General features: G+C 44.5%; 1 protein-coding gene across 2 annotated transcripts; it reads left to right on the forward strand.

Annotated features, from left to right (window-relative positions):
• Positions 1-1,282: 1,282 nt before the first annotated feature.
• Positions 1,283-24,876, forward strand: IGF2 (insulin like growth factor 2). Of its 2 annotated transcripts, XR_014568071.1 has the most exons (5): positions 1,298-1,683; positions 13,222-13,384; positions 19,561-19,727; positions 20,503-23,191; positions 23,224-24,876. XR_014568071.1 is itself a non-coding variant. In XM_083755738.1 (4 exons), exons 1-4 carry the CDS (start codon positions 1,477-1,479, stop codon positions 20,740-20,742), a joined length of 777 nt encoding a protein of 258 aa, XP_083611864.1. In that variant the 5' UTR covers positions 1,283-1,476; the 3' UTR covers positions 20,743-24,876. The 2 variants fall into 2 exon arrangements, 1 of the variants encoding a protein (XP_083611864.1); XM_083755738.1 differs by having other exon boundaries at positions 1,283-1,683; positions 20,503-24,876.
• The last annotated feature ends 1,717 nt before the right edge of the window (positions 24,877-26,593 follow it).

Genomic DNA, 26,593 nt, shown 5'->3' on the forward strand with positions numbered 1-26,593 from the left:
TGATTCCCTTGTTTAGATTTTTATGGGAAAATAAGACAATTGATCAAAAGAAAACTGAACTGCCAATTTCAAGGAGAAAACCCCATTCATAATTAACAGCACCTTTAAAAACAAACAAACCCCCCCCCTCCTAATTGTGTTAAGTTGGATACAGCCCATAGAAACAATTTATAACTAAGCTGCCCTTCCCAGGTTCTGTGGGGCTACAACAGATCACCACTAGAGGACAAGAGGGCAGGTCTTTTCCCCAAGGGCTCCCTTATTGGATTGTGGGAGACTGGTGTTTGATTTGTTGTTTCCATTCCTTTCAGGCTTTCTGTTATGCTGACTAAGAATCCATCTGAAGCGGTGTCTACCTTGCTTCTGTTAAATCCACATGAAGGCTGTTACAACTTTAGACAGGGATAGTGTGGGGCTGAGTAAACATACTAAGAAACTGGCAAGCACCCAGGGACATCTCCCATAGAGGAAACACCTTGAGAGCCTCTTGTAGGGGATTGAGAAGTTGGTGGGTGGGTGTGGCAGTGCCCAAGATCACCCCTTGAGTCTGCCTTTTCTCCTATAGAAATTGAGGTGCACTTGGGAGAAGTAGATCCCCTCAACATTGCACCCACTCTTCCTAGGGCAGTGAGTTTGAGTAAGATCTTGAGGTCAGGAGCTTTTGGGTTGATCTCCCTTCCCCAGAGCAAGTTGGCAGGGCCTTTCTTTAGTTGCACTAACATATAACAATTTAGGTGGGCAATAGCCACTGATAAACAAGAAGCGATAGGTGAGCAATAGTCATTGATTAACAAGTTCAGTGTGACTGGAGCATGACTGCAGGGCTCTTTCCTTGACCTGAGCTTTGATTACATTAAAAAGGAGGATTAATTCAATCAGTGAGATGAAAGGCAAATCATTGTTAAACATTGGGTAGCCTGAAGGTGCTGACATCTCTCAATTCCAATAGCATTGATTTAGCTCACCAAAGAAATGTATATCTATATAGCATGCATGCATGCAAGCAAACAAACCCACCCTCCACATTTCCCCCTCTTTCCTGTGCGGGGGGAGGACGAGGAATGCTCTCCATGAAGTAAGAGCCCCCAACCATACTATTGGAACTTTTTTGTGTGTCTTCCAAATGGGAGTCTCAGGAGAGCTAAAAAAAATTAAAAGGGAGGAGGTTAAGAAAGGAGGGGGGCGAATGAGAGGGGTTAGATAACCTCTGCAATTTTATTGGCTGCTACCTTGATGGCTGGAAGTTTGAGCATGCCCATTGGATGGGTGTATAAAAGAAGGGACAGTGAGCGCTCTCAGTCTGTCTCCTCAGCTGTGGAGCAGTTAATTGAGGCTCTAGCTGCTACTGGGAAGCGCCACCAGCGCTGCCTCTGGAAACCAGACCCACGCAAAGAGGCAGCAAAGACAGACAGGCAGACAGAGAAAGAGAGACAGAGAGAGGTGGTGGCGGTGAGGGAAAGGAAACCTCTTAAATATATGCAGACAGACAGAGATTTCTCTTTCAAAAAAGGGACTTGCTATACCAAATACAGCCAGAGAACCCAGCAAAGCAGCCTCACGATGTCAAGAGAGCAGAGGAACCACATGGATGAATGCTACAGCCACCCAGCCTTGTTCCAAATCTGCACGCAAGAAGTTGAGAGCGGCGGCGGCGGCGGCAGCAGCAGCTGTAGCAGTTCAAAGGTAAGGGGAAAAGCAAACCAGCCGGGACTTATCTCCCGTTTGCAAAGCAGCCGGGCGGACGGAGGGCAGCGAGCGGGAAGGGTGCAGGGCGCGGAGGGCAGAGCAGCAGCAGCATCTCGGAGTAGCAGCTCTCTCCGAGAGCAAAGCTGCCACATTCATGCGGTTTTTTCCCCTGGGATGCTCTTTTTTCTTTTATTTTTGCGCGCCCCGTCTCTTTCTCTCGCTCTCTCCCGTCGCTCCGTGGGCTCTCGAGTTCACCGAAGGACACACCGATTGCAGAAAAAGAGAAGCCAATAGCTGGAGTCCGGCCGGGGATGGGGAGCCCGTCTTGGAGAAGAAGCACAAAAGTTTCTGCGCTCGGCTCCAGAGAGCGACGCGAGCACTTTTCCAAGTCCTGGGCTCCTTTGGCCACCCACAACTTTGCGCACTCTGCCTCGGAGTTGTGCGGTCCGTCTCCCCGCCCGCCGCCTTGCACACCTTTTTTTTTGTGAGGCGGTTTTCCCCTTCTCGCAACGGCTGTGCAAGCGTTTTGCAGAAAGTTCGCGCTGCAAAGGGGACCGGCTGCACGGAGCGAGAGTTTGCATACTTTTTTTTAAACCAACCATACCGCACAAACACACAACTTTCGGTGGGCAGACTTCGGGTTAGCGGAGCAGTCAGGAAAAACAAACCCCCTAAGACCCCCGTTCTGCAATATTGGCCTGGTGACGCTAGAGGGACCCCGAGGGATGGGTCAGAGTCCCCTGTTTTGGACTCCTTGCAAAGGTTTGCACTCTTCCAGCTTTTGCAAGCGTCCAGCTCCGGGAACATTCCTGCGCTGTAGGGGCTGGGGGCTGCAGGACGGTTAATACCCAGAGCGATGAAACGGGAGGCAATTTCACGGGGAAGGGGCTGGTAAATCTCACTTGAAGGCGCGGGCTGCACAATACACAACGGAGAGTTAGATCTGTCAAAGGAGACGGGAGGCAACCCTCCACTCCTTCGTCACTTTTGTGAATGGAGGTGTTGCTGCTGGCCAGAAATTGTTTTGCAAAAGCTGTGCGCCTCGTTTTCTGCCCTTTGCCATTGTTATTACTGTTGTTACTTTTAAAAAAGCAACCTAGGGACATTTTTGTATGCCAAGGGTCTTAATTGCATTTATGGTGCTTTGAAATTAAATAGCCGGTAGTCCTCAGGTTGTATGTGGACCTGTTGGGTGGAGAACCGAAGGTGCCCTTTGTATTTTGCCTGTGGAGAAGTGTCTAGATGAAGTTAGGCGTAAGTCCTCCTACATGTGATTTGGAGATCTGGATTGCAATTCTGTGCACAGGGACATGTAAGGTCATGTACTTGTTTGCTGGACGGAACACTAAGTCGTGCTATTATTATTACTGGTATTATTACAAAATTATTGCCTGCTTTTCTCAAGCTGCTTAGAAGTGGGGAGGGGGTGTTTGAAGATTTGTGCATTTTGTATGAAGAACACACAGTTCCTTAGTCCTGGCAGTTAAATTCACTTCTTAAAAAAACACTACAGCATGTTAGGTCTCTGAGGGATGAAAACACTGAGAAGGAGGGGTGTGGGGAGAAAACTGGAAAATAAAGCCCAAAACTGACCGAGAGTTAACTGCTGGCACATGGCCTTCTACTTTGTATAGATTATTCTTGTTGTTATTCCCTCTCCTTTTCCTTTTCTTTTCTTCCAACTGCTTTCCCCAGAAGTAATTGTTTTTGAGAAACTTGGAAAGGTTTTAGCACTCTGCTGAGCTGGAGGGATTTGGGTGACCTGAGGAAACTGTAGTTTTCAACATAACTGTACCAGCAGATGTGTCTGAACCGCTTTCAGCCAGGAGTACGCTGACAGGGTTCCTAATCTGTGGCTTAGAATGCTGAGTGTTTAAAAAGAAGGGAAGGAGGAAGGAGGAGTGGGCGGGGGAAGGTTTGCATTGGTGGTTTTAGCTGAGATAGTCGGAGGGAGAGAAGAGAGCGATGCTTCAAACCCTGCGGCTGGTGCTTCACTCTGCCCTACTGTAGACGACTGTTTACAACTCACTTCAGCACCTCTAGTGTTTGTCAACAGTTGTTCAGGTTTCGGGTTTTTCCTTTTTACCCCAAGAGATTTTAGCCAGCCATGGCACAAAATACTGTCTCGAGGGGAGACAGTTGAGTTGAGGGGTGTGTGAGGGAAAAGGACTTCCCTTTGCTAATATCCAGATCTTGATTGGGGAACATGCAACGTAACTTCTTGCAGAAAGAGACATCTTCTCCGCAACTTTCTTTAAAGTGAAAAGCTGTTTACCTGTGGTTTGCACAGAAGGCTGTTACTAGAATAGTTCTTTCTGACCTGTTGAGTGATCTACAGCAGCTCAAGGGAGATCAAGGGGAGTTTACAGTGCCGTCTCAGGCAGCCAAAAAGCACTCATCTTTTATGGTGCAAATATTTTCTTAAGCTGTCTGTGGAATGGGTACAACAGAGGCATTGCCTGCGGGGAGTAAGGGCGGGGGGGGGGGGAATAACTTGTGTGCTTTAACTTGCTGTTACTATCTTGAAATTCTGTGCTGTGGCGGCTTTTAGACTGGCTGTCTTATTGTGCCAAGACGTTTTCTCGGCAAGAGTCTGCTTCGTCAAGGGGTGAAGTGAGGAGGAGGAGGAGGCTGTGAAACAAGAAGCTTTCAACAGGCGGGAATTTTGTCTTCTTGCAGGGCTTGGGAGGGTTAGCTACGAATTGCCAGGAAACAGAGCCAATTTGAAATCTGTTTGGGGGCAAATTGCGTGCCAGTCGACTCCAGCTCACCATGGACTTTGCTTGCAAGGGAGAGACGTATCCCCCCCCCCCTTTTCTTATTGACTTCAGGTTTTGGAAGCAAATGCAGAAAAGGAAAGGGGGGAAATAAAGAAAGTTGTTAACCTGAGTAACTGAAACTGATCAGTCACCTGGGTGAAGACTGACTTTTAAATCTCCCTTTTCCTGTCTACTGCCAGATGCCTTTAGAAAGAGTGTTCCTGTTTTTATTTAATGTACTAAATCTCCCCCCCCCCCAAGTTCAAGCAATACTCTTATTTCAGTGGTAAATGTACACAGATTGAGGCTTGGTGCCTGAATATGATGTTCCTTTGTGGCACAGCAGGCTGAAGGGGGAGCTTTCTGCTAGCTGAGTCCCCTTCCCCACTATCTTGTCTTAAAGCAAAGGACCACCTGAAAAGACGCACTGAAGACTGGTTGTGTCCAACTAAGGTCACATCCATGCCATACATTTAAAACCCATGGCTTCTCCCCAAGAATCCTGGGAACTGTAGGGTACCCCTCCCAGAGCTACAGTTCTTAGCACCCCTGACAAACTAGTTTCTGGGATTCTTTGGTGGAAAACCAAAGAATTTCAGAGGCATGTTTTGGATGTGACCTCAGTTTAATGAGACTACAAATGGACTCAAGTCAGACATGCTCATTAATTTCAGTGGAACTACTTGGAGCATCCTTCCATTTAGCTGAGATTCCTGCATTGCAGGGGGTTGGACTAGATGACCCTTGGGGTCCCTTCCAACTCTACAATTCCAAGATTCTATGAATACAACTCATTTTCATCAGACTCGGGTGGCTGAAGTTTGCTTTGGTTCCACAGGGGTATGTGTGAGAGAGGTTGCAAGGGAGGACCGAGTTATATATAATTGAGTGAAAACATATATGTAGCTTGTCTTGGTGCAGCCGATCCCCAACACTTTCCACACCTGAAAGCAAAAATAATAATCTGGGTTCTTCCAGCATGACCTGCTTTCACTTTTTTTAAAAATGGCATTTTGAAGGCCCTTCAGATAGGACTTATATCAGGAATGGGAGGTGCCTTATGGCCCGCTTGCTGCTGCTGCTGGACCTCAACCATGACCATTTGGTCCTGATGGCTGAGGCTCAAGGGCAGCAGGTGGAGGGCCACAGTTCATAGAATCATAGAATCTTCTAATTGTAGAGTTGGAAGGGACCCCAAGGGTCATCTAGCCCAACCCCATGCAATGCAGGAATCTCAACAAAAGCATCCATGACAGATGGCCCTCTGTCTCCCACCCTTAAGTCAGCTCAGGTGAAGCCAACTTAAAGCAGCCTTGCAAATCAGTCCACAGACCTTCCTAGTAGAGCTGTCACTTGGAGAAATGTTGGTCAGTTAACAGCACGGCCTCTTTACTTGTTTTATTTTGATGATGTTGATTTATTAGTTTATATGCTGCTTAATGCCAAAATGAGCTTCTGTCTGGTTTAAAACTATATAATTTGCATAGGAATTAAAACAGTAGCTAGCTCTTTTCTTAGTTTTAGTCTTTGAAACCTAGAGGCTGCACACATGTCACTCCAGGCACCATCTCAGAAGCGGCTTTCCCTCCTGTGTGAGAAAGGAGGAGGGATGCCTCTTCTGATAGGTATACACATATGCCTGCATTGATAATTTATGGCATCTGTGACCTGAAAGGACCTGGCATTTATGACCTGAAACCACCATAACATCCATGCCAGCTTGCCTGGAGGCTATTATGACTTGGGATGCTGGTGACAAGGAAAACAGCTACGTGTAAGCTGGAATAGAAGTGTCCAGTGGAAGCAGCAGGCATAAATTAGACCTCTAATTTCTGATATTATGCTTTTGGGGTATGTGGCTTTGCTGTGGAGCTTTATCATACCACATTCCAAAATACTGAAATCCAGGGATACATAATAAAAGTTAACACCTCTGTGCCTCTTGCCTTTTATTTTTATAGTTACCATGCTAATGAACTTCTGTTTCAAAGCTGCCTTTTTATTGTAACACATGGAAAGGTTCTTTCCTGTACTGGCAGTGTGTATGCGCACACACACACACACACACGGAGGGAGAGAGAGGGAGTAACGGAGAGAGATCAACCCCCCCTCCCATGGGGAATTCAGTTATTCAAGTGCTATTCCTTATGTAGCTAAATCAGAATTTAAAATAAATAGATAAATTATAAGGGAACTGGAATTGAAGGATTGGAAATCCAAACAAGAACAGCCTGCATTACAACATTTTGTTGAAGCTCCTGTGTGCACCTAACCAATTAAGATCATACAAGTACAAGAGTTAAGGGGCAACTAGATGTAACTGTAGTAGGCCAATGTGAGAGGAGCAGGTTGCCATTGCTGTTCTCTAAAAAGGTGGAGAAACACCTGTAGGCATACAATAGGAAGCTAGAGAATCTTTTCCCCACCTATGTTCTCCCCCCCCCCAAAAAGAAGCTTCTTCCATTTCTTCCCAGCTGAAACTGAAGTACCTCTACCAGGAGAAAAAAAAACAAAACAGCTGATAATTGAAGCATCCTCTTCCCACCAGCCTATCCTGTGATTTTTAAACCCTCCCACCAATGGCTTTATAGGAAATTGGCACAACTCACTTTCTGGCCCATGACATTAAGTAAGCCCCTTAATATACAAGGCCAGTATAATATTAACAGTGGGGTGGAATTCAATTGTGGGGGACAATTTCAAATGCAAGTTTCAGCAAGTCAGCTCATGAATATATCTGAATTGTAACTGTAAAAAAAAAGTTGCGGCTTTTATGAGCATTTGCTACATTTTAAAATGAAATGAATTGTATTAGTGTTACCAGTCATGAGGCAAACAGGCCCTCTTTACTCCACTTTCTTTTGGTTAAAGCAAAGGGATGTGTTATTTTGGCATGCACAGCTAGTAATACAGGCCCTGTACCCACTTTGTTGGGAATAAGACCCATGGAACCTAATGGGCTTTATTTCTGAGTGGACTGGTATTGGTTTGCACTGTGAATTGTATAGAAATCGCTTGGCATGTAGAACCATTAAGCTGCTCTGAGATCCAGGTACTACTGAGGAATGTTCCCATGTGGCCTGTGCTGCCCTCTCCCCATGCCCTTCCTTAGAGTCAGCCCTCTCTTTCAAGGTGGCCTCAGGCACACAGGAGGGAACTTAACTGTGTTTATTTCCACCTTTCATCAGCCTGGACCTGATGGCTTTCCTGTGTATCCACTTGAGACAAATCCACATGGTTGGAAATATCTAACTGAGGCATTTGACAAGCTGTGGCCATTCGTCTTTGATGCTGAACCCTTACCAAGGTGCTTACCCTGATTCCAACCTGCTCCAAGGGAGTGGAGTGTGGGCTCTGGCCTGAGTGCTTAGGGGCAGGGGTGAATAACCTGGCGTCAGATGTTGCTGAACTACATCACCCAGCATCCCTAATCGTTGGCCATGCTGGCTGGTACTGATGGACGATGGAGTCCCAGCAACTTGTAGAAAGCCACAAGGTCCACATGTTGTTGCTGGGAGGAGCAGGAGAGCTTGGCAGCAAGCAGGCCACATGGCAACACTGGCTCTTAAGCCTGCTACTAAGCCCCTGTTATCTCTGCTGCCCCATTGTCTCTGGACTCCTGTGGAGTAAACACAAAGATGCAAGCTTGTTTGCAGAAGATTCATCTAGGGATGGGAAAGAGCAGGGAGTTCAGCACCCTGTAAACAAGGGTGTTTTTTTTGCTCCCTTGCTGTTCTCAGCCTAGTCTCCTATTACATTGGCCTCTGGTGGTGAAGAAGGGAAGGGGGGGGGAAGGGTAGGAAATCTGCCCAAGGTGAACATTGCTGAGTTGTATCTGAAAAGTGCAGCATTTAAATGTGGGAGGAGAGATCAGAGGATGGGATCATGCAGGGCATCCATATTGGTGCTGGCTTAGGTTACAGTACAAGTACCAAACTCCCCTTTGCACAGCGTTTATTTCAGGATGCTTCAGAAATTACCCTCCTAACAGAAACCACCAGCAAGAGAATAATGTAAGTGTAGCTTGTTCACTTTTGGCCTAAGGGGAGGAAGGGAAGCAGCTATTGTGAGGAAGAGGGAATTCTATTCAAATGGAAAATGGATCAGTTCTGTGGTGACAGGAAGCCATTCTAATTTCAGTCTGAACATTATCTGAAATTACTGCTGCTGATGACAAAACAGTTGCTTCCTCCTCTCAAGGTGCCTGCTTTAGCTCCTGGGCTGTGGCTTGGGCAGGAGAGAATAGTTTAATAATGGGATCAAAGGATAGAGTGGAAAGTTGGTTACCTAGAACCAAGTTCTCTGGCTGCTCACTTAAAAGTACCATTGACTTCCACTTCAAGAGAAAGGTGGAGATAAGCTAGCAGACAGAATATGTGGTGAGAAGTGAGGAAGTGGGGGTGAAATAGTTTCTTCATTTGGGTTTGCATCTCCCCACTTGCATTTTTCTATGCCGTTATCTCTGAGTTTTGCCAAGATATTGTTATGTGTGGGGGTGTCTGCATTGTTGAGATGCCAAGCCATTTGAAGAGCCACATCACCTACCTCCTGTCGTTGCAGTGCCCACATAGCATGGAGGGATAGAGCGGGGATGGCCAGAGTGGTGCCTGCAGGTGAGCCCAGAGGTCTTCTCTGGTGCCCACAGGGTCTTTCCTTCTCCCAAGTTAGGCTTGAAAGAAGCACTCTGTGGGATTGGCTAATAGTCTATTGGCCAATAGACTAGGCTGCAGTGTGTGCTTGGTTACAATGTATGTCTGCAGAGATGCCTTCCAAACCCCCCCCCCCCAATAACTTGTGAACTTCAGACGCGGATTCCAGTTTTGAGGCTTCCTGGCAAACACACACACTCTTGTTTAGCCAGTTTGTCAGAATTAAGCAACCGCTTGTGGGCGACTAACTGTGACCAGGGTCAATGACAAGGTGGTTAAACTAACAACATGAGGCAGAAGTTAATTGGGAGCTGGGATTTTTGGTTGTCCTTATGGACAACGGAACACAGGACTGTGGCCTACACATGCGGCCTACAAGATGAGCCCAGGTAGGCTGGCAGGACTTTAGCTTCATCTGATGCAGCGTAGGTAGGACTAGGGAGCACAGGTCACTACTTGTAGCTCACTGGGATGTTTGGGACCACGTGGCAGAATTTCTGCCTCTACTTAGCCTCTGAGTTTTGGGCAGTTCACCAAGTCATTTGTTGGCTTCGCAACTGTGGCACCCACCGGCACACTCAGGATTTCAACTTCTGGCATGTTCCCATGGACAGTTGGAAAGGCAACACGGTACTCTGAAAGCTAAATCCTGTTCTTGGTGATAGCTGCACTTACAGGTACCCATATGTTTTGCCCTGTGATGCAGAATGGGGCAATGGTTTGTTCTTAACCAGGAAAATGGCACAGAGACCTAAGGCCTCTCTTCCCTGGCAGCACAGTTAACATCATTCCCCTATTCCACAGCTACAATCACAACACAGGAGATCCTGCTCACAGATCTCTGTTTGCAACAATACCTCCTTTATTTTCTTTAAGAAATGCTGAATCCCTAGAAGGGGGAGGGGATAACAGTAATCATACCTGTAATATGGGCGAATATAGCAAAACGCGAAAATAGTGCATTGCAAACACCTTGTTACTGGTTGTTGTGGTTATTTCTTTGTTTAGAAGCCTGGATAGTCTGCAATTACACCTTCCAGAATTAATATAGGACAGGCTAAATCTATACCATTGATTTGGACCAATTGCTTTGAGCAAGCTGAGCCTCTCTCTGTTTACAAAAATCACTTAGAGAGGCCACTTAGCCACACAGATGCTTGCATGCAGTACTGCATGCCAAATCACAGCAGCTCTCTAATAATGAAGGAAAATCAAATCACCATGTGTTGTAAACTGATAGGCGGTGCTGGTTTAGACTCGACTCAGTGCAGTGTTAACCATTAACAGAGGTAGAAGATGTTGGTAGCATGCACACATTAAACCATTATTTCATTGTGCTACTTCCAGACTATATGGGAGGCAAAATAGGGGAACTGCAAAGGTTAACATACTGTACCAAAATAATCACAAATATATTTATCCCTCAAGGAGCTTAGTTGTGTGATCCTAAAATACTTTGGACAGACACTGCTTTCATTAATAGATTTCATGACCTAGAAGTTGACGCACACACCAATTTATTAATATCATTATTCTGGGTCTAAAGGGGAAAGCATTTTAAGATTTTTAATTCCAAGGTGAATCTTATGAAACAGCACTTGATTCAAGACCAAATCAAATTGTTTTGAAATAATATACCAAACTACCTTTGGGCCATCATTGTGTTGCTCCTGCCTAGTACAGCAATTATTTCCCTGCATCTGCATTGTGGGACTGCTCCACTGGGGACTGAGTCGACTGTAAGTTACTAGAAAGTTGGTAATCCAGGATAGGTGGTATGGATTAATGGATAGAAAGCCAGCCTTGGACTCTGTCTAGGGTCACATTAGAAAGCTTGGGGCTAAGCCAGGAATAGACTGAACTAGATCACTGGTGGGATTCATTCCAACTCTACGAAAGGTCACCCTGTCTGCCTTGTGCTGTTGTGAATGATGATCATACGTTAGCTAGACTTTCCGAAGAACAGCAATGCTGTCTCTGAAGGCAGTGTTAAGTCTGGTTTAAAGTTGTCCAGAGCAACAGTCTAGCAATTAGGGGAGCTATATTTGATAGGTCAAAATACCCACTTTTGAAATTTATGATTGACAAAGAAGGTGCCCTGATTTCACTGAACAGGAGGAGCAACGTGTTGTTATAGATGACCAAGTATTGTTTGAGGACAAGCTGTTGTTGCTGTACTTTAAAAGAGCAACAGATTGTTTCTTTTTTTAAAAAAAATAACTGTACCAAATAACTTTTTGCAGCATGCCACAAATATAATTACACCCTTTAGAGCTCCTGCTCAAAAGTAAAGAGATGTCCCTCTTTACTTGTATGCCACTAAAGACTTTTATCAGTTGACGCATGCTTGGTGAATCATGATATTCATAACACATTTGATTGGTGCAGTTATTAACGTAATATGGTTGTTTTGTGCTATTATATACTTGTATTTTATTGATATGGTGCAATATATTGTTATTGTTTATATTTGTATATCTCTCCAGTAGACTCTAAAGTCATTATATGGCACTAATTATATATATATATTTAGTACCTTTATTTTTGGCATAGAAACTTGTAGCCTTTTTGGGGGAGGGGAAGCCAAATGTTTATAGTATGGTGTACCTCCACCACAGGGTCTAGACCCTGACAAACTTTTACACTTTCTCTTGTTTGGAAATGCAGGTAGCACTTCTGTCCTAGCCGGGGCCCCATCTGAACTATACATTGAAAGCAGTATCATGCCACTTGAAACAGTCACAGCTTTCCCCAAATAATCCTGAGAAGAGTACAGTCGTACTTTGGTTCTTTCTGGGAGTCCGTTTGACTCCCAAAACTGTTCAAAAACAAAAACACGGCTTCTGATTGGTTCCAGAAGTGTCCTGCAGTCAATTGGAAGCTGCACTGGACATTCGGCTTCTGAAAATCGCTTGAAAACTGGAACACTCACTTCCAGTTTTCAATCATTCGGGAGCCGAAACGTATGAGTTCCAGGGTGTTTGGCAACCATGGTATGACTGGAGGTTGTTAAGCGTGCTGAGAGTTGATGGAAGACCCCTATTCCCCTCACAGAGCTTCCCTCTTTCCAGGGTACTCTGGAAATGGTAGCTCTATGAGGGAAATCAGGGTCTCCTAACAACTCGCTGCACCCTTAACAAACTACACACACCAGGATATCTTTTTTGGGGAGGGGGAGCCATAACTGTTAAACTGATGTGATACTGCTTTAAATATATAGTGGAGACAGGGTCTGCCTTGTATCTGGACATTGGGGCCCTGCCTTGAGTCCTTCAGTGAAACAACTGTTCATTGCCTGGCTTCAGTTTTTACAAGGTGAACTGAAGTGGTTGCAGTGAGCTTTGTTATGTTGGTTTCTTCAACGTATGTTTTATGGCAGGAATGTGGCACCTGTGGCCAGATGTTGTTGGACTCCAACTCCCATCACCCTGGTGGCTGGGTTGATGGGAGTCAGTAGTCTAGCAACATCTGGAGAACTGCAGGTTTCCCATCCCTGTTTTATGGTATTTGTAATGTGCACTGCTTGTGTATTGTCCTATCCTTGGTGTGTGTCTCTTCATCCCCATTGTCAGTCTTGTCTGTTACATTTGACTCCTGATAGGCCATCCAGAGAGAACTGCAAGAGCTGAGGGAGGCATTCCCTTTCCCACCAAGAGATTTCTCTCTATGCTACGTCTCTGTTCAATATAGAGGTGTTGCTTTTTAGCTGACAATTGGGGAGGCCATTATCTCATTGGAAAGTCACTTGCGGCAATTCGATGCTCAGGACCTGAGCTCAAAATTAATTAACTCTCAAAGCAAGGCAAGGTGTCATTTCTTCCTTTGCACTTGAAGAACTCAATTTTGGGAAAGGTACAGTGGGAAAAGCCTCAGGCAAATGATTTAGTATGGATTGCAGAGTTAATACTAATATAGATTATACAATATTAATTATCTATGCTTTGTTGGGATTGCTTTGGTTTTCAGAATAAAAAAAAGACCAAAGACACACACACACACACACACACACACACACACACACTTAGTTTGATACTGTATTCCATTTTCAACATTTCACAGCTGTTTGGATAATATAGAAGGAACCGTTCTGTAGCCATTCTTAATGCCTTTGAACATGTGTCTCTTAGGTGCAGAAGATGTGCACCTCCAGGAGGATACTGCTGCTTGCCCTCACCTTCCTGGCCTACACAGTGGATTCTGTTTCTGCATATGGTGCTCCTGAAACCCTCTGTGGGGGAGAGCTGGTGGACACACTGCAGTTTGTCTGTGGAGACCGAGGTTTTTACTTCAGTAAGTATATTCTTTATGCACAGCCTTTGTTGACGTTGTATTTATGTGGTGTATTTCAAGTTTTGAAAACATATACATGAAATACCATCTCAAAAGAAGCCCCTATAAGGTAGGCCAGTGCTATCTTCCTATTACTGGGCAATGTGACACTAACGAACCTGTATTCATCATATGTAAGTAACAAGTCTTTCCCTCATAACTGGTGTGTGTGTGTGTGTGTGTGTGTGTGTGACTAAAATGTAAAAGTTGAAATCCTTTGCCCACTGACCTGGGACTATGCCTCATTAAACTTGGTGGGACTTACTTTTGAATAGACATGTGCAGGACTGTGGTATTAGTTCTCCAGCTCTCCTGCACTCATTTTCGTCTTACAGCTCACGGGTCTGTGAAAGGCCCTTCCTTCCCTTGTTTGATGAAGACCTATGTGTCCTGAGGGAAGGCAGAAGCCAGGGAGATCAAGCCAGGGAGCACACAGACAATGGGCTCCTGGTGGAACTGAGAGTCACCACTGGCAGACTTGGGGGTCTCAAATTCACACACCCTGCGCCTCTCACCTTCCATTGGGCATCATCATGGTGGCACCCTTGAGGCTCTGTGCCCAGTGCAACTGAACCAGTTGAGCTCCCTTAAATCTATCTCTGGAGTCACTCTACATTTTACATCATATATTTTTTAGTGTTTTAAAGTTGTAAATGCCCTTAGATGTCTTTTCAGGAAGGTGGTATATAAATCCAATAAAATAAATAAGAAACGAGAAGCAATTCCATCCCCGCCCATTGTTTACCCCTGGCAGTGCTGTTGGTGGTGATGCCCTGCTTTACTGAGCTTTATTGCTTTGCTGTTGACTGGAGAGGCAGAAGTTCTGTGAGACATGAAGTCTAATCCCATGGATGCTGCAGCTAAACTGCTTAACCTAAAATGGGACTGGGGGTTATCTGAGATTAGATCCCTGTACCATTTTGAGTCAGAGCTGTATTTGAGCAAAAGCGCAGCTTACCTGTGTTTCAGAAGAGTTTTGCCTTGAATTCAGCCAAAGTTGAACTCTTTACCCAGCAAAGAGTGCCCACTACCACCAGAAACTTACATTGATGGGTAGCCACATACAATCCAATAATAACAATACCATCCCTGAAACAGTACTTTTGAAACCATCACCTAATTTCCCAATGAGAAGTCTTTAGCAAGCAAGGAGTTTTCTTGCCCAAGGACAAGTCCCTCCAGCACACAAGATGATGGTGTCTGTGCAAGTGTTCCTTCAGTATAGATTGGTTTATCTCTCAGAGCACCAATGTGCTGTGCTGCTTATGTCATTCCCCCTTGCAACCACCACGTGAGATCGTTTGTGATTGATGAGAAACTGGCTACTGTAAAGCATTTTGTTTTTTAGTCACACAGAGGATTAAAAAAATGTGTTGCTATGTGGGAATCCGGTTGCGTTGCATTCTTTTGCACCTCTATGCTTCTGTAGCATTCTTGTATTCATGGTGCACTGGGAATGATGAAAACGATATTGGAAACAATGAGGGTGCCCCCCCATGGTATATTGGTACATCAGTTTGCGCAAAGAGCCCTTTTCATGGACTGGCCACTCTTAGCCCACATAGCCTCATTATATATATATGTGTGTGCGTGCGTGTGCACATTGCATTGCATTTTAGAAGTGCATGGATTGGAGCTAGTGGTTGACATTTTAAAAGATCAATGACTGAGCTCAAAGCCTGCCTACAAGCCCACCCACTTTGATTGGGACACCTTGCCTTTTAAGCCTAGATGTGATGTTGCATTCTGGTTGCAAATCAGTGAGGGAAGTATGCTCAGCACATAACCAGAAGCATTCTCCAGTTGCTTCATATGTTCCCAAGACGGAACTCTTGGAACTGAATCTTGGTTCCAGGACATGGATCCCTGACTTAATAACTGGGTATAATTCATTATAGAGTTATCATCCTAGAAATGACAAGCTTTTTTGGCAAGGTGGGGGGAGGTGGTCAAGGATACAGAAAATTACAGAGTGCTCGTCAGGGAGGTCCAAGTGTTCTGCTGCAGTAGGAGAACAGAGGGTAACTTGGAGCACTTCAGCACAGAAAGACCTGCCAGTGTTTGCTGCCATAAACTAGACAGGAAGCATAGTATCTACCAGAGTCTGTATAGTAAGAATTCTGCGCGGCTCATTGTCCTGTCTGGCATCAAAAGATGTCCTTCCCCTACTTCCCATGTTGTAGTAGGTGGTCTGAAGTCTCCTCTGAAAACATTTTTTAGAAGGGAAGTTGCTTTTTAGGCTCTTTAATCTACCAATATGTCCGAAGGCCCCAAAGGTCAGGAGCCCAGCTGAGGCAATTCATCATAGTCCTATTGAAGTCAGGCTTGCACTGAGTCCTAAGAGAGCTTGGCTCTCAGATGTTTTAAGTACCATTTCTTTCTTAGTGGGGGTGGGGATGCTGGTGGTAGGGCTGGAGTGAGGGGCTAGAGAGCTAAAAATACTCTCTGGGTAGGGCTAGGAAGCAGATACTCCACAAGAAGCCTAATTAGTATTTGTTTTGCACAATGTTTGCAAAACTAGTCACTTAAACTGCTGCAAAAATGTATGAAGGGAGATGCTGCAGACGGGACAGCTCTTGTTGCTTCCATATACCAACATCAACCACAGACACAAAATCCAGAACACTGATCAGCATTTAAGGAGTTCTTGTATGTATGTATGTATGTATGTATGATTATATCCCACCTTTCCCAGATAAGGAGCCTAGTGTGGCATGTGGAACAGTGGCTGGTACTTGGAATAAACATTTTAGCTCTGAGGGGATTCCCCTCCACTCTCACCCAAAAAATTAAATCCCTCTCAGAAATTGGTAAGAGAGACCTGAATCTTCCTTCATGGACTAGGACAGAAGAGGCGTCTGATTTCTGTAAACAACAGCTCCTGTTTCTTCCTTTCCAACAGCTGATAAGAATTTAGCTCTTTCAAGCCACTTATGCTGACAAAGCACATTCTCTCTCTCTCTCTCTCTCTCTCTCTCTCTCTCTCTCTCTCTCTGCGTCCTGCAGAATAATACTAGGAAAAATAGGGAGGGGGGGAGAGAAGCTATTTTGGGGGAGGGGTTTGGAACAATGGCTGCTGCTGCCCAGCCATCTGACAAAGGACCACTTGTTGGTGCCCACATTCCTTTGACAGGGGAAGAGAGGATTGTTTACACCCAAAGTCTTCTTCCGCTTGACTTGGTGCTTGATTGATCAGCCAGAAGTGGTGGTTAGGGGGCGTGCGAGGAAAGCGGGCACAGGTTTTGCTGGATCTTACAATTACTCGGAAGTGTGGCACATACGTCCCTATACGCAGGCACATACACAAGACACTTCTTCCTTGGTACGCACATGTGCATTTGCAATACATTCCCAAACAACATTGCAAACACAACATAGGCTAGTTGCAATTCCTGTTTTTTTTGGGGGGGGGAAGTGGGGGCAAACGAAAACCCCAAGAAGGCAAGGGGGACTCTGATTCTTCAGCAAATTAGTGTCTAGCCACTGTGTTTGTGTCTGTTGCCTGATGCTGTGTGGGTGCAGGATGCAGAGGCTGTATGTGCTGTTGAATGTGACCTCCTGGGTCTTTTCCTGAGAGGAAGCTCAAAAGATTGCATGACAGTGAATGGACCCAAGGGCCCCAAATATAGCTTACTGCTGAAAGTCAGCCAGCTTGAGCCTGAGTGATCTCTGGCTGGGGGACCTCCTTCTGTATGAGGCCCCAGTAACACCTCTCCAATACAAAAGCAGCCTTCGTAATGAAGGTGAGTCAACTGAAAGGAGAAGGGACAATTTAAAGGAAGACAGCCACCTACTCTCTGATGCGAGCTGGCAGGGTGGGTTAGTGCCTAAGCTGTGGAGCAGAAACTGCCCAGGGTCAGATCTCATTTTGGCAGCAAGGCAGCTTTAAAGGAGGAGTTCTCTCAGCCTCAAGGAGTCAGCAATGTGGGGTGACAATGCTGGCCTACCTTACAGGGCAGCTGTGAGGATGGATGAACTGGTGCAAGTGTGCTTTGCACACCTGAGAGTTGTATATATGATTGCCCAAGTACTTTTATTACTGTGTGCTCGTGTTATAGACTTGCTTTGTTTCATCTTCTCTAGTTAGCAGCAAAATCTCAGTTGTCTGCATGTGACTCTTGCATCACAGGCCAAGCTGTTGGGAAACTCACCGCCTGACAGTGTGTATACATGACTGCATTCTGGAATGAATGCTCAAACTAACCAGCACTATTTGTTTTTTGTTTTTTCCCCACTAGAAGTGCATTGCTTTCATTCATGGTGTGCAGAAATAGTTTTGATATAGAATATCCTTGCTCGCTCCCCCCCCTTTTATTGGGGTGGGGGTGGGAGTTTTGCATTGAATGGAAGGATATACTGAATTTTGGACAGTCAAATCCCTGTCCAATTATTTAACAGGATAATAGGATAATGTGGCCTATCCTAGGAAATATTTGGCAGTAACCATGAAAGAGAAAATAGCAGATGACAGATATAGAAAAGTTAATTCATTTCAGGCCAGGAAGACAGAAACAAACTGATAGAAAGCATATTGGAATGTCTCATGAAATGCCATGATGCACATTATATTTTGACCTGCAGAACAGTGGACACAGAATTGAGCATGCGTCAGGACAGCAAAGAGACACTTAACTCTAGCATGTTGATGCAACGTACTGTACATTAAAATGAAAGGATCTTGTTTCCTGGAATGATGAAAGTTGCGTATCCGTTAACAGCCAAAATTCCAGCAAGGTCATTTTCCCTTGCTGTGTTTCAAATCACATTGGCACATCGTCTACACATCAGTATGGTGGAATGTGTTTCCAAATCACCTGCTCTCTGTCCACATGAATGAGCAGAGAATGGACACGAATGTCTTCCATTGGCTTCTGTATTCAAACACATCAAAATGCAGTATTTCTCAAGAAATTATAGGACAGATGTGGCTGGTGTCATATGTACACAGCTTCACAAACCAGGAGAGTGAGCGCACTGGCTGCAGAGTTAAAGGGAATGTGTACACAGAGACAAGCACGGAAAGGGTTTTTTTTCCTCAGGACTATCTCGCCCATGAGGCAAGGTGAGGCCACTGCCTCAGACGGCAGAATCCACAGGGGCAGGAGATCCTGATGTAGATCTTTACTCACTTCTTCTTTCTTAGTAGGGAGGGGGCATTTTGTGCTTCACCTCAGGGGCAAAAATGCCTTGGGCTAGCCCTGAGGCTCCTACAGTTAATAGTTGGGTAGAAGAAGAAATTTCACTCTTCTGTGCAACTGTTAAAGCTTCAGGAGTCTGGCCACTCTGATATTTGGCTACTGTTGTTGCTATTGTTGTTGTTGTTGTCATCATCTTTATCTCTGGCAGGCAGCAAAAAGAGGTTCAGTGAGTTCTTGATGAGCAGCCATTGCAGAGTTGAAGTTGCAGCTTCCCACACTTTTATGGCATGCCAATACTTTGCTATAAAATGTGGGATTGTCTGTAACATTATTTTGTACACTGCTCTGGCCCTGATGGCCTTAGGCTACAAAGTGGTTCATAAATAAATATTTTTGTGAACTACTTGGGTGAGGCCAGTGTTAAAGAACAACAGCAACAAAAGATTAGCACCCTGGTCCCCTTTCCCTCCCTTTCTGTGTTAACTAACCAAGGGCACAACACGCACCCCATGCTAATGACTGGGAAGAAGGGGCAGAGTGGTGCATAGCCACCTCTGCCAGCCTCTGTCAGTGGAGAGGAATGCTACCAATGGAGGGGGCTGTCTTTGTGGCAGAGTCCACAGCTTTGCCCAGCTTGATGCGAAGCTACTACTGGTGTTTCTCATTGGTAGTAGGCAGTAGAAAGTGCCAGAACGGGGTGACTGGAGGAAGAACACCAGTGGCTTTTGAACTGCTGTGTCCAAAGCCCTGCAGATTTTGCAGATCCTGCTCCCTAAGCCCCATACCCATGCCAGCTTGAACCTGGTGTAACAAAAACAAACACCGACCATTTACACCTTCTGCCTTGGCTGGCATGAACTGCCAGATCTTTGGATGTAGGGGTGGATTTGCAGCTGTCTTTTCAAGGTTAGGGTTGCTTTTTAAAAATGTGCCATGTGCAAATAAATAAATGCTCTTAATTTGTTTTCTAACTTTAAGGTGGCATTTCTGCTATTACAGGTAGGCCTGTGGGCAGAAACAGAGGAAGGCTCAACCGTGGCATAGTAGAGGAGTGCTGTTTCCGGAGCTGCGATCTTAACCTTTTGGAAACTTACTGCGCAAAATCTGTCAAATCGGAGCGTGATCTCTCATCGTCTTCTCTTGTAGCCTTACCAGCACTGAACAAGGTAAGTGGAGATGCTATCTGAGTAACAGGAGGCATTTTAGCATTGGACAACCAGGAACCCGTATCTTTAGCATCTGCTGCTTTTGCAGTTACAGCAAAACAGTTTTATCTCTGCGTGAGGTCCAGATAATGTCTTACACACAAGCAGATCGAGAAATTGCTGGGGGTGGGAAAGAAAAGCAATATAAAGCAAATGTGTATATCATTGTTCCTACTTTATATAGCAGGGCTTTTTTTCTAAATAAACATGCTCAGGATTTTTACTGTCAGTGAGCACTTGTTGATAGGTCATGGGAGAAATGCTACTGAGCAGCCTTCCGAATGTGGAGTTCTCCTGTTCAGGGTGCCAGTGTGTCAGCCACTCACTCTCTCTTCCAAAGGTTGCCAATCTTTTTGGCCCAGTGGGTACCAATCAAATAGTACAGTCATACCTTGGTTGCTGAACAACGTGGAACTTGTACGTTTCAGCTCCCAACCGATCAAAAGTGAGTGTTCTGGTTTCCGAACGATTTTTGGAAGCCAAGGATCTAGTGCGGCTTCCATTTGGCTGCAGGACGCTCCTGCATCCAATCGGAAGCTGTGCCTTGGTTTTTAAACAGTTCCGGGAGTCGAATGGACCTGCAGAACTCATTCTGTTTGAGAACCAAGGTACAACTGTAGCTGCTATTGAGTGGGGTGACATTTTATGGTGAATTTAAACTGTGGGTATCTCTATTTCATTGTCTCAGCATACTGATGTTCCACTTCCATTTCTCCCCCTCTTGCTTTCCTTTAAGGATCCCTTTCAAAAGCCCTCTCATGCCAGGTACTCAAAATACGACATATGGCAGAAGAAAAGTTCACAGCGCCTTCAGAGAGGGATTCCCAACATCCACCGGGCCCGCCGGTATCGATGGCAAACTGAAGGACTGCAAGAGTCTGAGGAGTCAAAGATCCATCGCCCCTTGATTGTCCTGCCTACCCAGAAGCCTCTTGTGCAAACCACCACCTCAGAAACATTGGGCAGCCAGAAGTGAACTGTGATGAACAATTTCCAAAATGGACTCTTTATTTTTTATTTCCTAGGCCTGGCCTCACCCTTTTCTCTCTCCCAAACCAAGGTGGAGGGGTGAGGGCAAATGCCCTTTCACACCAAGGAGTAACCACAAGGGGCACCATTAACACCAAACAACTGACATAGAAAGAGAAACAGGATTACAACGTTGGCGGTGGCAGCAACAACATTTTTGTGGCATTGTCTTTTAAGTATTTTTTGTTTGCTGGTTCTTGTTCCTTTCCTACCCAGTATTCTCAGCCTTTACTTAAAAGGGACAGTTAAGGCACTTGAACTATTTAATATTGGGCCACTGCCTGTCAATTTACCAACCAATGAAGACAGAGAAAGAGAAAACAATGATATTGAAAGAAGCCCAGTTTATGTCTGTATTGACAATAAAAGTGAAGTTGGGGTGGGGGGTTGGAGTGGAATATCTGAAGGTTTAAAATTTTGGCCTCATTTTCACCCCACTAGTTTTTTTCCTTTGGAAATCACAAGTCTACAGTATGTGTTTGAGACTTCTTCTTCATTTTTTTCCATGTTTTAAAAGCCAGAGAAGAAATGATGAGGCCCACTACCTTTTTTTAAATTACACAATTCCAAATGTACTTGCACCTTTAAAAATCACCGATGAAGTGAGAGTGTGTGAACGTTAAGTTCACTTTAATGGAGGAGGCGTCTGCATTGCACATTTGCCACAGATTTAGTTGAATTATATAAGATATATATTATATATAACTTTTTTTGGCAGAAAAAGCACTATTTTTAATGGGACCATTTTTGTGTGTGTGTGTGTGTATGTGTGTTTGTAGTAACTGAAGAGGGATTGTAATGTTTAAATGTTGTTATGGTGCTAATGTAAGTTGGAAAAGGGGAAAACGAACCCAGAAAATTAGAAGAGGGTGGGGTGGGAAGGACAAGATCTCGAATACTGAACTTGAAATTTTTTAGCTTTTCGTTTTAGGAAAGTGTGATAAGTGTGTTCTTTTTTTTTTCTCTTCTGAAATATAGCTTGGTCATGACCATATGAGCTAATTGCCTTTCACTCATATACACAAAATGCATGCACATGCAGAAACACAATAATACATCTATATGCATTTTAGATCAAAATATTTTTTCCTTAAGTCCTTCACTCATTCCCTGATACCCAGAGCATGCCAAGTGCAAAGGCATATGCATGTGCTTTGTGAGTTACCTGATTCTGTTCCATGGAAGCAATCATTGTACATAGAGTACTCATTTTTGGCTTTTGCAGCCTGAGAGTCACCATCCTCCTACCAAGGTGTTTTAAAGCAATTTTCTGGCCACCTCTGCCATCTTCTCTCTGATGCAATGCCATTTTCCTGGAAAGCGACTCTTCGCGTCTATCAGGTTTGGCAAGAACGTAGATTTGTTGTTGCCCAATCGAGCCTTATTAGGAGAAATGGCTCAAAACAATTGACCATCTCCTTATCTTGCTTCTGCTTCTGCTTCCTTCTTCCCTGTCAAAAGGGGAAGGTGCAATTCTTCTGAAGGCTCTCTTGCGCCATCCCATAATAACAGCAATAACAACCACTTAAAGCACCAAGTTTCCCCTTTCCCTGCTAGAGTGAGGGAGAAGTTTTTGGAGGGAGGGGGTTAGTACAAAAACTCCAAAGGAAAAGGAGGAAACCTAACAAATTTGAAGGACAGGTTGTTCTTCACTGCCTCATAGGACCTGAGGGACAGGAGAGAGTTGATGCATCAAGGACTGGAACTTTTAAAACCCAATTATCTGCTCAAAACTCAAGGCTTAATTGGAGAGGTATGAAGAAGGTGGTATAAAAAATAATAATCAAATGTTCTATAGTAAATCACTTGGCTTATCTAGAACCATAAAAGCAATGCCACATATATAAATTGCATAGAAAAAGGGGAACATCTTATCAGTGCTGTACCTGCTTTGCCTTATATCTATATATCTACATTTAAAGAACATAAAGATTACTTGAATTTTTTTTTGAAGAAAGGGTAAGGTTTTTTTTATAAAAAAATGTTTCAGTTTTTAAATTGTTGCAATCTTGAGCCATGAAACATTTGGGGATTTTTTTTGTTTTCCATGGCCCTGCACACCACAAAAATATGCTCCTTAATCATTTACAAAGGAGCGGGGAAATACACAGCTCAGATGAAAATGTTTTGGGGTTGGGTGGGGTGGAGTGGGGAAAACAAAAGAGGTTGTTTTTTTTTAAAAAAAGTTTCCAACACAGAAGCTTTCATAGAAGCTCTTTACCAAAAGTCCCCCTTTGATTTTTGTTTTTTTAAGGTGACAAGTAAAATAGTTGCTCAAAGATGATCAAGCTGCATTTATAGCTTTCTATATATGCTTTGGTAGAGGGAACAGAGACGATCATTTTTTTTGAGAGTGAGGAAAGAGCAAAGGGATTTTTATATATAGTCTGGGCTGAGTTCTGTAATATTCTTAACAAAGCAGGCCCAGATACTGCAAAGCAGTTAAGTACCGGCATGCTTTGAGCTTATGGCATATTAGTCCAAGTCAGTGGAATGTCCACAAAGTTAATACATGCTCAAGTGCTTGTCAACTTGTGGGTGGGAGGCGAGGAGTCTCAACAGACAACACTGAGTGAAGGGGCACATGTAAATGTTTCGTGAAGGAAAGTGTATATTTATAAATTGGCTTTGGAACACTTGCGTCTTGCAGGCTGGTTCACTGCCCCCCTCACAGTTGATTTCTTCCCCCTCCACCTTGTGTAATCATTTACCTTAGTACCTGGTAAAGTTAAGCGTTTTTATCATACCTTGCCAAAACTTTTCAAAAAGCAAAGCAAATGTAAATTCAGGGCCCGATCAGTCAACATGTTAGGCCCAAATTCCAGGATAATAAATCCCAGGAAGTTTAGAATCTCGGTATACTCTAGAGAGGCATATTTTTTGAGTGAGTTCCCACATTGATTTCTTTGAATTGGATCCAAGCCTAAACTGTGCACAGGACGTAGAGCTGCGTATTATATAGACAAGACTTTCCCCGAACATGATCAAAACGTATATAGCATCTTGGCTGTTGGGCTTTCTTTTTCCAGGCTTGCATGCACTCTCTTTAATGCTTCACTCCTATGTGTGCATACTTTGGTTCCTTCCGAGTAAACATACAAAGGCCTTGGTCTGCCTGCTTTATACAAAAATAGTGGCAATGCAACCAAAGGAAATGTGTTCGTGTACTGGGATAGTTGAGTACACCCTATGGAACACTCAGTTGGTTGTTCGAATCACCCAGGTGCCTTGGGAACTACTAAACTTACAACACTGTTCACCAACCTGCTGACCCAAGAGACCTACAGAATCTGTACTAAGGCATGTAATGTTTGAATGAGTGGTTGATGGGTATTGATGTCTTCAAGCCTTCTGTTGCAGTGAGCAAAAGTGTAACTGATTTTGTGAGGTTGCTCTTCCACTACAAGCGTAATTGTGGAAATGGACCCCTGCTGAAGAGCAACCAAATCAAGGATGGCTATTTTCTTCATGGTAGAAGCCTGTCTGAGCACAACCCGCTAGGAGTTAGATGTAAAAATACCTTTATCGGTGTAACACAACTGATTCTTGGGGCATTTGTCGTTTACAAACTAGTGTTTTGTTCTGGGGTGGTTGTTTTTTTTTGGGGGGGAGGGTTAAAAATAGACACACAATCATTGCTGAAACACATACTGGTCTGTTTTCTTCCAACCTCTGGTGCAAAGCCACAACGCTTGAGGGAGGGAGTCTGGTTCCCCCAACTGGTTCCACAGTCTTACTGGCCCATAAAGAGCTTCATCCATTTCATCCTGCCTGTTTGCAAAGGCTCAGACTTTTGGTGATGGACCTAGCTGCCTCTGCACTAAATGAAGGGAAGAATTGTATTTGTTGTTTTTTTTAAAAAAAGAAAAAAATGTTCTTGTTTTTTTGTCATATGTATTATTGTCTGCTCAAGTTTTATATGGCGGGGAGGGAGTGGGGGAGGGGGGGAATGGGTGTTGATGTATCTTGAAATATTTCACTTGTGTGCACTCAATATGCAAGAGTCAAACTGCCCGGATTATGCACCTATTGTACTTTTCATTCGTAATACAGTATCAATAAAGCAATCGGCTACAATGTTCTTCCGCCTCAGGTGGCTTTCTGAAAAAATGGTCTTCTCTTTAATCCATGCAGCGGATCAAGCCCCACACTTCTTCCAAACAGCTCAGGCCTTTGTTGGGGCTGACTTACTGGCCTGACATGTTCTTGTGCCTTTTAAGTAGTGGTTTAAAGATAACCATTAAAATGGAAAGCCAGGGGCCTTGGAAGTTGCCCCTCAAGAGTATCCGGACCCACAGACTAGGCATGCAGTCAACCCAATTACAGCTACCTTCACTATAGTGAAATGGATTGCATTTCTATTCACATTTTGGCAATGTCTAAATTCCTACCTATACATATAAATTAGCATGTGCTTTTTTAAAAAATTGAATTATTGCCCTCATTTTGTTTTTGCTTCCCCCACCCCACTCCATTTGTTTCTTCTTCAGGGCTGTGGGTTCGAGCCACATGTTGGGTGAAAGATTCCTGCTTTGCAGGGAGTTGTACTGAATGATTCTTTGATTCATTTTGACCACCATTGCAAGCATGCATAGGGTTGTACTGCAAGGCAGGCTAGGGAACCTTGGAACTGGAAGCAAAACAAAGCCCTTCAGACCTCTCCATGTGACCCCTGGGACTTTCCATTGGCTGTGCCCATCCCTTGGCCACATCATCCACTGGTCCTGCTGTGTACCTCCCCAACAAGTGCTTTTGCCTGGCTACATTGTGTCTTTCGCCTGCCATAATGCCTCTGACTTGCCTGCATGGAGGATGGAGATGTATATGTGGTTGTGTAGAAGCCTCTTAACTTCTGTGTGGCTGAAATCTAGCCTACTGTACAAAAACAAGAACCCCACCCATTGCTCTGGCCACTTTGCCTCTAGCCCCACTCACAAAAAGAAAAGAGTTTGGCATTTGCCCATTAAGTAATGTGCCTCTCCACCTGAAAAAGGTTCTTTAACCTGGTTGTAAGTAGTGGTGAGATCGCGCCTTTCTAGGCCATTGTCTGTGACAAATGCCAACTGGGGAATTGTGGCATCTCATGGTTGTGGCCTGGCCTGGCCACCCATTGCAAGGCTTCACATGCATTGGTAAGTGGGCTTATCAAAGGCCTGTTCCCACCTTAAGAAAATGCAGCACGCTGAGGCTGCCAGAGGGAAACATTGCCGTTCAAGACACTCTGTTGATTCCTAAGCAAAGTTTAAAACTTTAATGCATTAAGCAGAAGATTCATTGGCAGAAGTCAGTTCTGGTCTTACCATTAGCCAAAGTGAGCCAACTGCCTCAGGTGGCAGTTGCTGAGGGCAGCAATGCCCCTTGACTTTAGTATGTTCCCTCACATGCGGCGGTATATACTATCCTGTCAACAGCGATGAAGTATGATTTAGCTGCCAGCCTGGCTGGTTTCTGTACCCAGAATGGGGCCTGAGGGAGGCATTTTGTCCTTCGCCTCAGGCAGCAAAATGTCTAGTCCCAGGCCTGGGGAAAGTGAAACGTGCAGCCTTTTTTTGCACAACCAGCAGCATGTAACTAACCTGTGATTTGCCAGAGAGGTAACAGAGCACATTATCACACCTACTCTTTTTTTTTTTTTAAAAAAAAAGAACAATATGGAGCTGAGCCATGTTTGAGCTCCCAGGTGACAGACTCGGTCCTGAGAGGGTAGGGGGGAATAGTTGTTTAGGGCTATGGCAAAAATACAGGCATGCCTCTCCTCATATTCCAGGACACAGAACAGAATAACCCCAAAGCTGGCC

This window comes from Podarcis gaigeae (genome assembly GCF_964106915.1).
Source record: "Podarcis gaigeae genome assembly, chromosome: 1".
Lineage (NCBI taxonomy): Eukaryota > Metazoa > Chordata > Lepidosauria > Squamata > Lacertidae > Podarcis > Podarcis gaigeae.

Coding starts and splice junctions, on each gene's coding strand:
- IGF2 (XM_083755738.1), top strand. CDS start 1,477: ATGCAGACAGACAGAGATTTCTCTTTCAAAAAAGGGACTTGCTATACC. Junction 13,385..19,560: donor AGACCGAGGTTTTTACTTCA/GTAAGTATATTC, acceptor CTGCTATTACAG/GTAGGCCTGTGGGCAGAAAC. Junction 19,728..20,502: donor CCTTACCAGCACTGAACAAG/GTAAGTGGAGAT, acceptor CTTTCCTTTAAG/GATCCCTTTCAAAAGCCCTC.